This window comes from Lasioglossum baleicum, chromosome 15 (genome assembly GCF_051020765.1).
Source record: "Lasioglossum baleicum chromosome 15, iyLasBale1, whole genome shotgun sequence".
NCBI lineage: Eukaryota > Metazoa > Arthropoda > Insecta > Hymenoptera > Halictidae > Lasioglossum > Lasioglossum baleicum.
In genome coordinates, this window is record NC_134943.1 from 5,126,366 (window position 1) to 5,144,675 (window position 18,310).

At 43.7% G+C, this 18,310-nt stretch overlaps 1 protein-coding gene across 8 annotated transcripts in view; it reads left to right on the forward strand.

Annotated features, from left to right (window-relative positions):
* Window positions 1-18,310, forward strand: part of Dop1r2 (dopamine receptor 2) — a 97,871-nt gene that overhangs the window by 38,004 nt on the left and 41,557 nt on the right. For 7 of the 8 annotated variants that reach the window (XR_013010599.1, XM_076439955.1, XM_076439956.1 and 4 more), the window contains one exon: window positions 1,133-2,661. Coding sequence is in view for 7 of the 8 variants with exons in the window: in XM_076439955.1 (XP_076296070.1) it covers window positions 1,463-2,661 (1,199 nt within the window). In the remaining variant the exon portion in view is untranslated. Of the gene's footprint in view, window positions 1-1,132; window positions 2,662-10,243; window positions 12,966-18,310 lie in introns of those variants that run through there. The other variant, XM_076439962.1, reaches the window with a different exon arrangement.

Here is an 18,310-nt window from a genome sequence, read left to right on the forward strand (position 1 = left end):
GTTATTCCGGCACCGTAGCCGGAGAGACGCTTCGCTCGTTTCCACCGAGGAAATACACCGCGAAACGCTCGTTCAGGTGTGCGCCGCACAACCGTGGACGGCGAAACTGTTTTTCGAATTGCTCACGCGCGGTAATTAAATACTGCGGTGCCCCTGCGCGCGGATGCGTTTATACTGATCTGTGCGCCGCCGGAATGGTTTATGGGAGAAAGAGTTTTTTAGGCGCTCGGCGAAACGATGCTGGAGTTGCTAGTTTACAGAGAGAGGGGATGTTTTTATATTGTTTCGGCGCTTTGTGCATTTATCATGATAGAAAATGAATAGGTTCTTAATTCTCAGTACATTAGCAATTTTTATGAGATGTTGATAGCAGTCATTTCTTTTTTAATGCATAAAATATGCTGTCTAGTGACGATACAAGAATATCTTAGTTGAGAACATAGAACAGCGTCCACAGCTTCCTCTAACATTCAATAGCAGATTTTTAATTCATCGAGTGTCAGGATTCATCTGAAACTAATTTAATCATCCGCATCGACAGGCCGTCGATAAGATGATGGATACCTCGCGGATAATTGATTACGGCTGATAATAGCAATACATCGAAATAATTAAGAGTGAGATAATCGATAGAGAGCTCTCCAGAAACGCCTCCCAATTCCAAAAATACCTCGCATTTCCTAGGTAAACTATAACAGAAGGCTGAAAATTCCGTTGGAAAGTCTCGTTCGCGCAAGCTGTTCCTGGCTCGATGCAAGGCACCGAGGAAGTTGATAAATCAACGCGTATCGACGCGTTTTACGAGGCCAGTTTGCCCCATTAAAATTTCGCGCCATAACACGATGCGATCGCAATAAAATGTTGCAGTTCATCCGGGGACATACGGTCATCCATAATTTTCCCGGAGATCGTTTCTGCTCGGTCGAGCCATTTCCTGTATGCTCAGAGGAGCCATTTCACGCGTTAAGTGCCGAATATCAACCTTACTATATCGAGATATTAATGTAAATAAATTGTTTCGATCTCGTGTGTGACTTTCGGATAGAGTAGCTAGCAGCCAACACGTTAAATCGTCCACTCCTCTATGTCTTGCTATTCGTGCGTTTTTGACATTTACTGTCTCTCTTTCCAGGTGCCAGCAGCATCCACCAAGTCAGCAAACTATAATCAGCCAGCCAACAAGACCTGAAATCACCTGGCACGGCCAAAGCCCAAGTCTCCCACTTGGAGGCTGAACTAGGTGGAATAGTGGTTTCGAGGTAGCTCCCTGAAGATCGGACCAATGTCTTGAGAGGGTGTTCGCGCGAGGGTGGCAGCAGGTCTCTCTCAGAGGAAGATGAGAGGGCAGGGGGGGACGGGGCGGAGAAGACGCAGCTCATCTAGGGGGGCGGCCTGATGCGAGCGGGGGTCATCAGGTTGTGAAGGGGGGTCGGTCAGCGTGTTGTGGGGGGCTGGCCGAAAGATGAACGAGACCGCGGTCTACCTGCTCGGATCGGAAGAAGAGGCAAACGTGCCGAGCAAGCAGCTGAACAGGACGTTCTATACGGCGAGCTACCCGCCTCTGAACGCCACTTACGAGGAGCTGTGGCACCTGGCGACTGACAGAGCAGGATTAGCGATCATCCTGTTTCTGTTCTCGGTGGCAACCGTGTTCGGCAACATGCTGGTGATCCTGGCGGTGGTGAGGGAGCGATACCTGCACACGGCGACCAATTACTTCATCACGTCACTGGCGTTCGCTGACTGTCTGGTCGGGTTGGTGGTGATGCCTTTCAGCGCGATCTACGAAGTACTGGAGAACCGTTGGCTGTTCACGCACAACTGGTGCGACGTATGGAGATCGTTAGATGTCCTGTTCTCCACGGCATCTATCCTGAACCTATGCGTGATCAGCCTGGACCGGTACTGGGCAGTGACCGACCCGTTCACCTACCCGCGCAAGATGACCCGTCGACGAGCCGCGATCCTGATCGCTATCGTCTGGGTCTGCTCCAGCGCTATCTCGTTCCCCGCCATCGCCTGGTGGAGAGCTGTCCGCACCGAAGAGGTACCGGAAGACAAGTGTCCCTTCACGGAACATCTGGGCTACCTGGTCTTCTCGTCCACGATCAGTTTTTACGTTCCATTGTTCGTTATGGTGTTCACGTACTACAAGATCTACCGGGCCGCAGTGATCCAGACCAGGAGCTTAAAGTTGGGCACCAAGCAGGTGATCATGGCCTCTGGGGAGCTAGAGCTAACTCTCAGGATGCATCGCGGTGGCGGGACCAATACCGACGCCAGGCACCTGTTCCGCACAGCCTCCAGCACACCTGAGGATTTGCAAGATCTTGAGGAACCGCTCACGGCAATTCATAATAATTGCTTAACCAGAGTGCCCTCGACCAGGATCAATAAACAGCATCTGGGCAAGAACTTCTCGCTGTCCAGGAAGCTGGCGAAATTCGCCAAAGAGAAGAAAGCGGCCAAGACACTGGGGATCGTGATGGGGGTGTTCATTGTCTGCTGGCTGCCGTTCTTCGTGGTGAACCTGTGGTCCGGATTCTGTTCCCAGTGTATCTGGCAGGAGGAGATCGTGTTTGCCGCGGTCACGTGGTTGGGATGGATCAACAGCGGCATGAATCCAGTGATATACGCCTGCTGGAGCAGGGATTTCAGAAGGTGAGTCCGACTCTGGTCGTAGATCATTTCTTGAAGCGGCGGTTACTGCTCCGGGAAATTGCATTCCCCGGTGACAGCGGGGGGGCCTGACTTCCTTCAGGATACAGGAAAGCAGTCGCTTGGGGTGGTCTCATGACCTTTCTTGTGGGTTTTAATGAGGGGGCTAGATGGATTGTTAGGTGACGGACGGGTAAGCGGATTCTTGGCGAGATATGTTGACGTTGATGGCCTCGTGTGTCGTGATTATGCGAGATTACGTGATGTTTGGGCATGTTGTGATTAAATCTACTATCGCTGGTCAAATCACCGATTTTGTATATCTTGTTTTATAATCATTGTAGATTGAGAACTGACCCTAAAAAATTGTGTAGATGTTCCATGAGATTTTTTCTAAAGAATGGGAAGAGTCTCTTATATTACGTACTAATGAGTCATGTAATGGACAGTTGATAAGAATCAAGGCTTGACTGAGCAGGATTATCGGGCCAATGAAAGTTAATTTATTAATATCGTAACCCTAGAAAAGATGCGACAGGACACGGGTTCGCTAAACCCCTCTTTCGTCCATGACCTCGGATACCCCATATAATATTTCAGCCCCGGACACACAGCAGGGTGGGCGGCAATAACTAATTAGTAAAGCGACAGCCCACAATGGGAAAGTTGCGGTGAAAATCGTTTCCGGAATGAAACGAATATAATATACTCCGACCACGATCCACGAAACTTTGAAACGAAATTCGAAAGAGAATTTCTAAACACGTTCTAGTTCAATAACAATAATGGTAACCATAACTCGCGAATATTATAAAGCAATTTATGAATCGCGGATGTTATAAAATAATTTATGAATTGCGGCTATTATAAAATGATTTATGAGTTGTCGCTGTTATGAAACAATTTACGAGTTGCGGCTCTTATAGAATAATTTATGGAAATATAAGTTGTGATAATGAGGAATTATGGGACCGCGGATTTTGTGCGTGTATGACAAGAATGAGTAACCGAACTTTGAAATAATGAAAAGATTGAAAGAATTTTAATTTATTAAATCATGGAAAGAAAGAAATGTTCAGGCGGTTTCTGCTGTTTGCAATACATAAACAATATTTTTAGTTTGTAGAGAGAGTTGCACAGTTTTAATCATAATTAGACTGCGAGTTTTATGCAGTTGTGACAACGGTGCATAGGTCAAGTTCAGAACAGTAGAAGAATGAAAGAATTTAATTTAATTGAAGTTGAATTTGCTTTAATTATTCCGAACTAATTAGAATGATTGAAGAGAGGAAGAGATTTTTCATGAAAATTTCCTCAATTTTCATTTTGCATGAAGATGTACAATTTAGCTATAAAAAAATTGAAACAGCAAAGATAATTGTGTTGAATGCTCGCGAGAAAAATGTATGAAAATTTCAAACCTCTTTAAATTTGTTTAGCTGATCGATTCTAACGTGTTTTTTGGTTCGATCCGCAAAAAAGCGACTCACGGTGCACCACATAAGTGGTTCCCCGAGAAAGTTACTCAATCTCGCCGGTAAACCTAATTGGCACCACACGAGGACACACCGGCGGCATCGTCGATAGTAATTGTCGGAATGGAGTAAGCGCCGTGGCCCCGAGGGTTCCATTAAAACCGCTGTCAGGTGTAACAGAGTGATCTTAGAGCCGGCAGGGCCTGCGACAAGGTTCAATTTCCCGAAACAGGCGCAGGACGCAGAGTCCCGTGACAACGATTAATCCGTTTCGGAAATGATCTAAAATCGGAATCGTTCGAATTCATCCGGGACACATAATAGCGTCCGGAGATAGCGAAATCGTTTCCGAATTTTTCAAACTGCAACCACCAACAGTCATATTCTACTACTATAACTATAATAACACAATCTATTGCATATTGTATATTCTATTGTAATATTCTAGGCTGGAATAAATGTCTTGGTTTGGAGGGTTATCGTAACTTAAGTCGCTATAAAACAGCTTTAAGGGTTGAAAGTAGAAAGGTAGTATGAAAATTAGACGGTGAATTATTTTTATCACGCCATTCTGCGTGAAAAACTACAGGATTTCAGTAGTTAGGTGATTACATTTTTATCTCCGGCAGTTTCCGAGATAGTTTCGTGACTGTCGATTCATAGAGGGCGGTTTCACTCCTGAACCGAAACTGGGGTGGTAATTTTCGACGTAGCCTAGTTTCCTTCCTCTAATAGCAACGTTTTGACAGCTTCGTTGACCTAAAACGTCCAGGCTAACATACTAATTGTCAGTGTTACAGGGGCAAGTGAGGCAAACTACAATTATGTTCGTGATAGATAGTCACTGATTATTGTTTTCTAAACAAGCTTCCGTAAAGTTCCAGGGACTATAGCTCGCTAATTAAGGCTGAAACTTCAGTCACGACCAATAAAAAAGATATATGATCTTCATTTCCGGCTATTTCTTGCTAATTAGTCGAAGCAGTTACCTGGCTGGGTTCCAGGTCACAAATTAAAGCTTAAATTACCATCTCGGTCAATAAAAATAATATATGGTCTCTATTTTCTATTTTCTCTAGTTAATAATTAATCAGTGCAATTCACTGAAAAGACTGCGGTGTGATTGATCGAAGTTGATTGAAGTTCTAAATAATTCGAATTGCAGGCCCGCGATTTCGATTTTCCGGGGCCCTATGATATACATACCGTCCGGTACGCGAAACGTTGCGCCGAATAATTGGGAACAAAGTTACGAGGGAAAGCGGAAGGTATGCAAATAGCGGGATTTAATTACGCGGGCGGGATTCGCGGGAGGTGGAACGCGAAAACTCCGCCGTGGAATGAATCGCGCGCGCGAATCAGGAAAGAATCCCTGTTGTTCTAACGAGCCTGGTCGTCCCTTTAATTAAATCCTGGTCACGGGCGCGCACTAGAGGAGAAGTGGTTGCTTCTCGTATTCCTTTTTTATTCTTGTTGCGTGTATCGGCTCCCGGATCGATGGGCAACGGCTCGCACCCCCATCAATCTGGGGCTCCCCGTGGCCTCCAGTAGGCAACGGGACACCCTAGAACTGATTTTTCAAAAAGTCGTTCCACAGCCGAAAGCGAGCAACCGAGCGTTTCGACGAGGAACGTTGTAATACGTTCCCGTGAAAAATGACGAGTACGTTCGGCGATAAATAACCACCATATACAGGCCGTCGTCTTTGTTGGACAGAGTTTTTCTTTTAAATTGATGGCAAGTGGTAGGGGACAGAATCAGGGAGGAAAACGGTTTACTGACGGAGAGGATGTTCTACTAATTCTTTATTAGAGTAATTGCTAGCAAGAAAAAAGCAGACCAATACCAAATATCAAGCAGATAAGCAAAAGCAATAACATCCCAAAGATCGTGAAATATACATATAGGCGGAAGCATTTTTCCAATAAAAATTTCAGTAACAAACGAACTACCCAGTTTCCCAACTCTCTCTGTAGCCTCGGCAACTGAAAAAGGACCAATCACTGTAATTGCTAATACGGAGTCAAAATATCCCGCAAAATATTGCCAACAGTTCAGAATCGATTGAGTATCTTTCGGGTAAAGTGTGCACGCTGTGGGTCCCAAGGTGCACTCCGCGGTCGACCTTTCATCTCGCAGCTATCTCGGTTGACTGTTACACTTGCAAACGAGTGTCAACAGCTGCATCCGGTTCCACGGAGGTCCCGTCTGACGTTGGAGCGTCGATGGCAGAGTGGTTCCTCGCGAAAGTCGCTCGAGATTGAGACAAATACAATGTACATGGTCCATCGAGTTAATGCTTCTGCTCTCTGGCCCCTTTTCTCTCTTCTCTCTCCACGGTTTCACTTACGTTTCGTAAAGTAAGGTTACGATTGTAACACAGGTCTACTCGAACTGTCATTTAGTGTCGTGCAAATACTGACAAGTTGTACAATATAAAGTCCGGTTAATATTTTATCGAGTCTGGCATGTTTATATCGTCGCCGCGACCATTAATTTCGTTCCAGTGACATCCGAGGGAATCCTGTCGATTGTCCGCGGTTCCCAAACGTGTCCAGATGTTTCGTTGTACAGGAGATAATTGTCGCGCGGCTAGACCGTCCCGTCGGAATCGAGTTTTTGCGGAGGGGTAGCATCCGAGTCCATTCGGTTGCCCACGCCCGCAAATCTCTATCTGGTGTAGCCAGTAAATACAGTTTATGTCGGACTATGGCGGTCCGGAGGTATCTAACAAGAGGCGAGGGCATAGCAGACGATAAAAAACAAAGAATATACCAGATAAGATGCGCGGACAAAGTTTACACGCCGGCGAGACCAAGTTTGCGCATCGGCCTGAACGTTACGAGCGAATGGCTGTTTGCGGGTGATTTGTGCGGGAATTATCAGTCTGGGCGATGCTGTGCAATCATCAGATCGTTCAGACGATGTTTCAGATGTTCTGCAATTTTTTGTTTTGTTCTGGAGAAGTTTAGCGAACCAAAAAATTTCCCAGTTACTTTACCGTACGCTAACCCACTATAGTGATTCATATTCCAGTCGAGTAATTACGAAACTGCGAATTTTATCCATGCTCAGCGCGCAACCATGCATGAAACACGATAAAACAAAGGGCGTAATGAACGTTTCATTTGTTGCAGTTACCAAAAAACAGCCAGCTACGCTCCGAATTTGCATAAAGATTTGCAGCCAAATAATTAGCTTTGCATGACAGTGTCCTCGTTAAAGCAAACACCATTAAGCAAATATAAATCGATAATTTCATTGTTACCATTTTGTACTATTCATGAACAATTTAATGTAAGAATTTCTACAATATTATTTCCCCTAAAATATTTAACGCCACCTTTTCTACGATGTCTTTCCTCTGGAATATTTTTACAAACATTTCATTTTGTAGCAGAGGTGCATTCATATTTCATTTGATATTTAATAACTCCCATTCGTTTCTCATTTGTACACAGTCTCCTACTTTATTCTTAAGTTCTCCTTGTTTTATTTGAATGCGTATTGTCTCGTGTTTGACAATACTTCATATTCCTGCGTGATGCGACATTTCTTCAAACAAAAATTCATTTCCAATTTATATAAATTGGTCCACGAAAATCTGTATGAACATCTGCATACGAATAATTGCAAAATATAAATCTGAAAAATAATAAATATAGCCTAAATGATCATATTTGCACAGAAAGCGACATTAACAGCAGCATAGTCGTCGCTCTTGAAATGAATGGGAAACGAGAATGTATTTCATTTTATGGAAGGAAAATAAATATATCAAGATTTGGTACGTTTGGCTGGATAGTGAATAATTCCCGTGATTAAACGCTATCGAGCGGTCGCACGCGCGAACTTCTCTCTCCTATTTCCCATTGGCTACACCTCACTAGGAGATAAGAGAGTGGGGGGAGGGGGAGAGATGAAACGGACCCGTGCGGATCAGTCGCTCCTCCTTCTTAATGAGACGACCGACTTAAAAGCCTTCCAGACCTTTGTACGTGATCAAGTCGCAAGCCTGTGACTATTTGCACTGAACTTCCCTCCATACGTTCCGAGTCATTCATCAGGGAATTACTCGCGCGATTACGTTGACACTATACTCATTTATCTTGTGCCTCCGGATACGATGTACACGGCGTCATCGATTGGTGCATCTGATGCACCACTGAAAAATTTAGAATCGTTTACTTGGCAAGAAAACCTTCACAAGGATAAGAAACGCGACCATCTTGCCAAGATTGGATTTGCAGTTTCCACTTCAAAAATACACTGCTATATAAGAAAGATGAGTAGCATCTATACACGATGTAAGCAACATTTGCACTGTTAATTTAGTAATGCCCCATTTGATCTAAAAAAATCGTAGTTCCGAGCGGTGCTACGTTTAAGCAAACGGCCCGTGAACCGTCCAATTAGGAATCCTGCTGACTGGAATCGGTGTCTGCTCGTCGCGGGACCCGGGATAAAGCAGTTTCGGAAATACAACGCCGCCAACGGGGGGAAACAATGTTCCCATCGACGCTCGCGCGTCCCTTGTCCTCGTAAAACACGCTCGTAATGTCGCCGAAGTTCTCGTAAAGAGATCCCGTGGAGCGGGACGCTGATCCAAAAAGGAGGAATGATCAGTCTGCTCCTTAATCCGCGTTTTCGGGCCGCTTTAAAACTGGGAATTAACGATCGACCGGTGACGCGGGTAATACCCACGGTAAATATTTCCCGGAAGTCAATTTTCCGGGTTCGTGCCACGAACAGCTTTCCTATACAATTTTTATTAACCTCAAACATACCGAACTGCCTTGTAAAAATGACTGCAGCGACTTTATACTGATTGCCTATGATTTTTATTACGATAGACGTTCAAACAAGAAAATTTATTTTATTAGTCACCACTTGAACGCATCGTTCATTCAGAAGAGAAGTGACATACCCAAGTCACTTGCATCTATTTAGTTTAGTACCTATAGTGGCAGATCTTTAAACAGGAAAAGGATAGTAGGAAACAGCGAAGTTCCAAGTTGGAACCAATACAGTTTCCGACGGAACTATCGCCCGAATGCTACTTATCCGAGATTAGGCGACAAACGCGGCGAGCATCTCTTAAATTACGAGCCCCGTTACGTGGATCGGACTTCCGTGCATGCGCTCGATAGCGGAACACTGCCTGATACCGTATCGATATGCACTACGTCCCACTCGGTCGCCCTTTGTTGGAGAGACTTTCCTTGATACTGTTGGCATCCGGACTAATAGCGAGGCATTCCCGTGGTTGGATCGAGGCGTTCCAGATACCACAATCACCAGAATTATCAGAATCATTTTCTTAGTGCTAGAATCACCAGAATCATCATTTTCAGCATAGAATGCAATCGATTTTCCAATTTCTTGGTCGTTCTTCCAATTTCTTGGTCGTTCATATACTTGAGGTATAAAGACATAAAAAAAGCAGTTATTGGACATTACAGATTATTTTAAATATCGACAGCAGCGACAAACAAATCCCAACAAAAACATCCTGTGAACAGGAGCCATGTTCCAATGGCCGTAAAAGTTGTGAAATCAAACAAAATACGGCCAAGTTCGTTAGGTTAGAAATACCTCTTGCAATACTGAAAAAAGCGTTTGTAAAAATTAGTATAAAAGAACGCTATTTAATTTTTAAGGAGTTACATGGAGGGCTAAATTATTCAAACTTGGCCGTTTCAAGCTTGTAGGTCAATGGGAAGTACCCAAAAGGTTTTGATGATCTGTCAGTCAGTCAGTGACAAATTTAGCGATTTTTGAGGTCCTATATCTCGGAACCTACTAATGTTGGAAGATTAATGTTTTGTCAATATTGAGACATGATAGCATTTAACAAGTGTACGAAATTACATCTCTTCATCTGCCTCCGGTGTCGAGTTATAAGCCTCTAAAAAACGGCTAAGTTGTTTCGTGTAAAAGGAGGTAGTGCGAGAACTTGGCTGGTGCACTACCGTGCACCTAGATTATCGCCGTACACGCATAACGTGTATAGCATTACTAAACATTATTAAACGTCGTAGAAAATTTTGAACACCGATATGAGCGTTAAACGAAAATATTCCAACGAAATTTCTTTAATTATCCTACAGAAAAGAAATCGCAAACAAGGTGTAGCGCACCGGCCGACCCTCGTGCACATTTCTCTGAAACACACCTCGAAGCACGCCGCACCACCTCCACAAACAGCCATAATAAATTCAACTCGGGTCACGCGAAGAATGCCGCATGGAGTCAAGGTCCTGTGGTCAGGATGCGCCTCAGGACTAATTTCCCGTCGTCCAGTTCGATCCTGGCTCTCCGAAGTTTCCAACGGTATCGAATCGATGTGTAACACCACGACGACGTTTCTCGGGATGATAAACGACCCGGTGGAAACCGTCGAAACAACGTCGACGAGTCTCGGCCAAGCTGACCACCTAAAAAAAACCGCGGCAGCATTTCCATCTGCTTTGCATTTCCGCGTGCCGGACCGTGTAAATCAGCGTGCACGCGAAAATAAAGCTGGGCGAGAGAGCTACGAGGCTCCAGTGACGACGACGCCTCGGGGAACAAAAGGACACGGTAACGAACGGTAAATTACTTTTCGGGACGCGGTTTAAGAATGACCGGCAGCGCGGTCTGGACTCTCTCTCTCTCTCCTTCGCGGAATTATTTTTCTCGCCGCGTCCCGGACACGTTTTAATGAAATACAGAGCCGCGGGGCCCTCGGGAACGCGACCATAACCGTATCTCGTCCCGAGCGAGATTGTGTAAACGGCTCGTAGGGACGCCCTCGTTTCAAAAGGCGCCGAATAAAACCGCGGAAAGGACAGACGAAAACAGGGATGCGGAAACTCTAGCTCCCCCCACCTGATCACGGACCATAGGACGCCGCACCGGTTCTCGTTCGTTGCCCTTCCTTCCCGACGATTCCTCGAACAAGACACCATCCCTTACGTTAGACGGTTCAGTAAGTTTCGCTGGGTCTCCTGTAAGTTCCCTGTTCCGCGACGACCCAGTATTTTATCGTTATTTGAACGCGTTCCTGCACGATCGAGCGGCCAACGATGCTCGCGATCACCTTCCTTCGAGCTGAGCTGTATCCGACTTCTTTTCTTTAGATTTTCCTTGGTTTCTACGTTCGCAAACATTCCGCACAGTCTGTTGAATGGAGGTATTGTGTAGTGGATATTCATGAAAAATAATTTAAAATAAAATTGACTTAAGGGCATTGAGAGTCATGGAAACTGGGACGAAGAAATATAGCTATATTTAATGCATCCTTATTTTCGCCCTGCTGAGATCGTTAAGGGAGAAGATGGAGCTTCCTTTCGTTGAGCAGAGAGAATTTAATAAATATTGTACAAGTGTCATTCGTATTCTTGAAGACGAAACGAGAGTCCGCGACAGAATTAATTTTTTCTCCACAGCGGATTTAATATTTCATCATAGGAAAATTAGACTGACGCCTTCCATCTTTAATAAGACACTGTATTGCACTTGTTCGTCTATTTTACCAGAAACAAACGATGAATTGAAATAATTAGAGTTGTTAATAGTTCAATGTTTCTTGTGTGGAGGTCGTCATGATTTCAATTTAACTTAAACCTGCTGCAGGTCTAAACACGCTCGGGGGTAAAGAAAGATACCGTCTAAATAATAAATAGGAATCGTGTCTGTAAAATCAAAATAAAACGCTCTTTAGCTCTAATCAACGTTGATCTGGCGAAAACTTTTACAGGCCATAAAATTCCACGTTGCTCCGGCAAATTATAAATGATAAAGTAATTCCTGCGAGCGCGGTTGCGAAAGAAATTGTACAGCAAGGGGTTGAAGCGAATGCCTTAACGTTACTGCCCCGGTTTATCGCGGATACAGCAAGGGCAATAAGGGCATAAAACTCTGGTCTATCCGTGGACGTACTCGGAGCAATGGCCGGCTGCTTACGATCGTAAGTAGCTACTTAAGATTTCGTGGGCCTCATAAATAGCAGGGGGCTTTCACGTCGTAAAATTCACCCCTTACATATTAACTGTGTACCGAGTGCTCGCGACGTACCGTTGTGTGGTAGTGTTTCTGTCGCCATTATGGTGTCGGCTGTGGCGAATATTTTACGAATGTGTTTGTACAAAACCATCGTGAAAGGGCTCGAGAGATAGAAATGTCGAGTCGGGGATTTTTCGCGAGGACAATGAGCCGGGATCAGTTTTGAGGCTTCTTCTCTTGATAATGTATCGATTCTGCTACTTGGCCGCAATGGAAATATTGTAGGTTAGGTTGGTTATTGAAGTTCAGGAAAAATTTTTGCAATTATATTAGTGTCTCTTTGGTCCGATTCCAATGGGACGGATATTGAAAAATAATGCTACAGGGAACATTTAATTCGGTTTCATGAAACTTCCGAGAATTTCAGATACTAAAGAATAGCTTAATTCTCGTTTTCCGAAAATAACAGTCTAACTGTAATAGGCAACTCAAAGGGGCCGTCCTCTCGGTACAATTTTCGGTCCATGAACTCTCTCGCTAGAAAATTGTCCTCACGAGCTAGCACGGGACCAGGTGCAGGAAAAACCGTGGTAAAAAATTCCGAACCTTAATTGCGAAACTTTAATTCGTACTCCGCGGACCCTTTACCATCGCCGCTCATTTTGTGCCCGTGCAGAATTACATATTTGATACGCATTTTCAAACAAACACTTCAACACGCGAGAACGTTGTCACAACTTTCTTGTCTTCTGGAGAGAAACATTTTTAATATCAAGTAGTTAAATATGCCGGCAGACAGTTTTTGTTTTGACAACTTTTCTCTTTATCATTATTATTCTGTAGTTTCCAAATTTTCCCGAATTCATGTCAACGAAAATTTAAATCCTTAAACAAAAACCGTCTGCAGCAAGATACGTGGTCCAACATTTGGCACATTGTCAAAGCTTCACCTCGGCAAAATCGCATCTTTCGCAACAACGAGGATGACCTTCGTCCGCAGAGTTCCACGAGGGCTCTCCAGCTCTGTAGGGTCGGATTGCATTAATCCGTGCACTAATTAGGCAAAGCGGGTTTAATCGTCGAATGCATTGGGTCCGGCTCAATTAGCTAATACACAGGCCCGATTTGGTCTCGCTTTATTCGCTGCCGCATTGCGATAACCAGTTTCCCCCCTTTCTGCATCCCCCATCCCCCTATCAGAGCTGTCGTCGGGATCAAAGGACGCGACATAATGGAGGATGTCATTGATTCCGTGGAGCGGGTCCGTTGCCGTGCAAGGAACTTGTTAAACTTTTAATAACCCCTTCGCTGGGACAAAAGCTTGGCCGGAAAAATATTCCACGGGAAAATCTGTGTCTCCCCGGGGGGTGGAACAGAGCCGGGGGTAACCAACCCCTTTGGACCTCGACAAAGAGAGAAAGAGAATAAAACTTGCAGCCGCCGCCCGGTTCTTTCCTGAGATCGAGTCCTCGGCTCCGCAAAAGTTCAAACCACCCTTCGGAATGTTTCTTAATAGCTTTGATAGCGAGTTCGTCGGGATATAAGGTTCCCTGTTCATCCCTCTTTGTCTCGGGCAACAAGCTATACTTCGCGGACCGAATATGTCGTTGGTAGGCGAGCATGATACATCAGTGCCTGCCGGGAAAGTTTACATCAGCGTCCGGACACCGTCGATGGAGAAATTATTGGACTGATACTGAGCAGATTTGCTCGGAAGAGTCTTGCGAAGTATCGAGTTGGATAAATTATGGCGAAGAGACTGTTTGGAGGCAGATTTTCTGGGAAAATTAATGGTCCATCGGTCATACGGCTACATCTATTCGTTTTGTTTTATGAACTCATCTCGTATTTGGTATATTGCGAAGAAATTTTGTTCATGCCAAACTAACAATCTCAATATTCAATAACATTTGCCAAATGCTCCCCAAACTTAAGGCAACCGAACGCAATTCAACACAGAGTCGATACAGCGTTGATACATCAAAGCAGAGTCTGCAAATGAAAACGGAATCTTTTCTCACGGAAACGATCTTCGATAAATCGTCTAGCGTTCACCAAGGGATCGCTATCCTGGAGAGATTCTCAGTGAACTGCCTCAGCAAAGCATCGCCCGAGGCCCGTCAAAAGCAAGTCAGACATGAGACGTTCAACCTCAGATGCACCAGAACTGCAACGACCCACGGTAGTTTTATTACAACGGTGGTAATTTTATTCCCGACGCGGTTCATCCGAATGTCGTGTGCCGAGCTAGCATAATCGCGGTATTTGTAACGTGGCTCTTCGTTGATCCTCCCTGAGCCTTATTAGCTTCTTAGCTAGTCTCTCCAGCTGCCTCGTTAGCTCCTCCCCCGCCCAAGATCCAATTAACGAGCCCTCTCGTAACGACTCGTTTCCATCGAACGATCGCGTCTCGAATAATTAATACGCTGCCTCCTTCTCGGGCCGATACCGTGGATTTGCGCGTGCAAATCACTGGAGTTTGCGAATATGCTTTCGCAAACTGTTTCGCACTGCACTTCCGGTTGCAATTCGCGATACAAATATGGATATCTCTGCTCATTAACAACAAATTTACGGAACGTGTCAAAATGGCGCGTTTAACTTGACTGTCTCTACAAATTGAAATGAGTACTTGAAAATTGCTATACGATTGGTTTTAGTCATTTTATCGAACCTCGAAGTGCGCTCTAGGGATAGATTCTGTTCGAATCCACGATGTCCCTGATCTCGGGAATATTCTTTACATACAGGGTAAGTCACCTAACGTTGACACCTCAAATATCTTTGTTGTTTTTAAAGATACGTCAAATGTCTGAAGCAGAGTAGGGCAATAATCAACTAATATTTAAAAATGGCTAATAGTCTTTTTGAATGTTAGTCATAGGAAAAATAATCATTAGTCAAAACTTTTTAATTAGTTAGTGATAACTAAATGGCAAATAATTAGTCACAGGTCTAAGTAACCGTTCGCTATTGGTTATTAGTGAATTAGTAGTTGATGATCAGTCATCAATATTTAGTCATCAGTCACTATTGTGCGATTAACATACATTAATGTTATTAATCAGTTATCACTAACTAATCAAGAAGTTTTGACTAATGACTATTTTGCTATGACTAGCATTCAAAAACACTGAAAATATTAATAATATTTGAAAAGTCATTGCCCTACTCTGATCTGAAGGACAAAGTTGAATGGTGAAATGGGGCTCATACAATACCAAAAAAAATTTTTGTTTTTAGGTAATTTTTTTCAGAGATATGAAGGTCACCTTCATTTTTTTTAATGGAATGAGGTATTTTTTAATACATCAACCGATGCAGCCAGACATTCGTTATAAAAAAATACTAACCTATGTATGTCGAAAAGTTAGTAGTTAAGGGGATATTTCAATTTAAATAACTCTAAAACACCATTACTGTCGTACTAAGACGTTAGCGTTTACTTACTAGTGTATCGTCTTATTGTTAGTACGACAGTAATAGTGTTTTATAATTATTATACACATAGATTAGTACTTTTTTATAACGAATGTCCAGCTGCATCGATTGATGTATTAAAAAATACCTCATTCCATTTAAAAAAAATGACGGTGACCTTCATATCTCTAAAAAAATTACATAAAAACAACATTTTTTTGGTATCGTATGAGCCCCATTTTACCATTCAACTTTATCCTGCAGACATTTGACGTATCTTTAAAAACAACAAAGTTAGGTGACTCACCCTGTATGTACGAACGTCCATTGTTCGCGGACCGTTACCCGTGTATGCACTATGCACACTAACCAATCGTACACGATTTAACAGTCGACTATCGGGGAGGCTGATAGACAAAGCCTGGAAGAGGAACGCAACGGGACGCGCTATCGATTCCCTACGTTTAACGTATCAAAGGTTTCGTTCTCCCTCTGCTAGACAGTATTCCTTGTAGTGGGTGGCTACCCGTCGTACCCTTCACTCGAATCCTGGAAGCTCGTCCGAGAAGGAATCTCAATTTCTAATGAAGAATGATGCAAGAGACCGTGTTTGACACGCATGTCTTTGAACATTTATAAATCCTGATTCTATACTCATAACAAAAAAAATTTGGTTATCTTTGAATAGTTATAGCAACTTAAATTCTGATGCAATTTCTACGAAAAAATTTCCAAATCTCATCAAACCCTGTTCAACACAGCACACGAAGGTCCCATCCCAAAAGGTGCACCATTTTCCGAGAAAGTTTCAACACCATCGCAGTTGCAGAGAACCACCCTTAACCGAGGATTCTCCTGCAGAAAGCCACCCTCAGTGTCTCCAACCAGCAGATACGAAGATAAGCCGCCCGAAGGGAGGCTGTTCTATCTTCGTGTGGGTGCAGGGACGTATAAACGGTGTTTTTCTCCGTGTAGAAAGGGGAAGAAGATCAAAAAGAAGAACGGAGAAAGACAATCCAAGGTTGTGAGTAGCTAGGACCGGAGCTCTTTAGCAAATTACTTTTATTCGTTCCCGCGAAATGAGCTCTGGAGGAGCGTTCGAGGAGGTCGGGCCGTGTCGGGCCAGGCTTACCCGGTGGCTTTCTTTTCTCGTTTCCCGCGGGAACGTTCCCGGAATCTGGAGAAAAATTTGCCAAGGCTTAACTGGGCGCTTCTCGTCGTTGGGATTTTTCTTTGTCATCTTGTCCTGTCGTCGTGTTCTCCGCTGTTTTAAAAAAAGAGACTATAGGGAATTATGGGTTCAGTGTTAGGATTTGTTATGATCGCTATTTGAATGGCTGGTGATGGTCTAAAATCCAGATTTGGTACTTCAGAATTAATAGAAGTAATTTTTTTCAAGTCTGAAAAAATTCGATTTGCAGTGAAATTTCGTGGAATGCCGGGACGGGGCATCGTAGATGCAATTGTTCCCGGTATGAGGACCCCGCGACCCAGTGCTCCAGTTGGAGTCGTCTCGTTTCAATTAGGAAGCGTAATCTCGAGGATCGAAGGATCGCGGAAATCTCGGCCGACTCGTACGAGATCTGGGACAAACCATCAGCGACATGCGTCTGATGGATCGCATGCCTTCCGTTACGGGACCCCCACTGGCCCTACTGCACCCTCATGCATTATGCAGCCGCGGAACGCAGATTTCAATGAGCCGGGAACCAGCGTGGCGGCACGAAACACGTCCCACTGACTCGACGACGTGCATTTTTCATTCGACCACCCTCTCCGCCCGTACACGGTTGATGCAATTATCTGTCCGGATTTAAAAATTAATTTCCGCGGCGATACGCTCGGCGTGGCGAATGCGATTCGAGCCGGCCGGATCAGAGAGCAATTGTTAAAATAAATCATGATTTTTCGTTTTGTTTCGGTAAATACAGTGTTTCGATTATAACGATTGTGAATATTCGAAGTAATTTCGTATGATAAATGAAAGAGTATATCTGCTAATTAACTTATATGCTAATTTGCATTGAATCACTTTTACGAATTCAGCCGAACCGGGGCGTATTCGAAATAAAGGCGCGAGATTATCTCAAACCCTTTTTGCGCACGTTGGCTCAACGAACATTTATGTTAGAACACTTCTCTGTCGATTAAATGATATCAGGATTAATTTGTATTCTTTATTTGCTGATTAATTATTAATTACGAAACAGAACATTTCGTAATTAATTAATATGTTCTTGTGAAAATTGTAAAAGCGCATTTACAAATCGACAGACTCATTTGTCCCGAATCACCTTTGCGATTTCAATAAATGTAGATGAACATATCCGAAATTGGAAATTTCCATCTGTAATTCGTTTTGGAATTCAAAGAGTGCAGTTGCAAATTGATTTGTTACCAATTTGCTTGGAAACAGCTCTACAGTTTCATATCGAACCGAAGTATCCAAAACGGGTGATTTTGATAATCTTACTGGATATTCTTAAATTTCAGAAAATTAATTTAGCAACCGTGCAAATTCGTGACGTCTTCTCTCTCTCAAAAAATTTCATAAATGCAGATATATATGTATAAATTGACTGATTTGCGATTTCGCGCCTCGAATCACCCATACGATTTCGTTAATTGCAGCGGAAAATATTCGTAATGGTTGATTTTGAGTAATCCGTTGGTCCTTGTGTCGGGCCAGCCGGGCTATCGATTAATTAATACAGTAGATTGGGGATTTTATGCGTTTATAGAATATATAGATATACGTATATACATAAAAC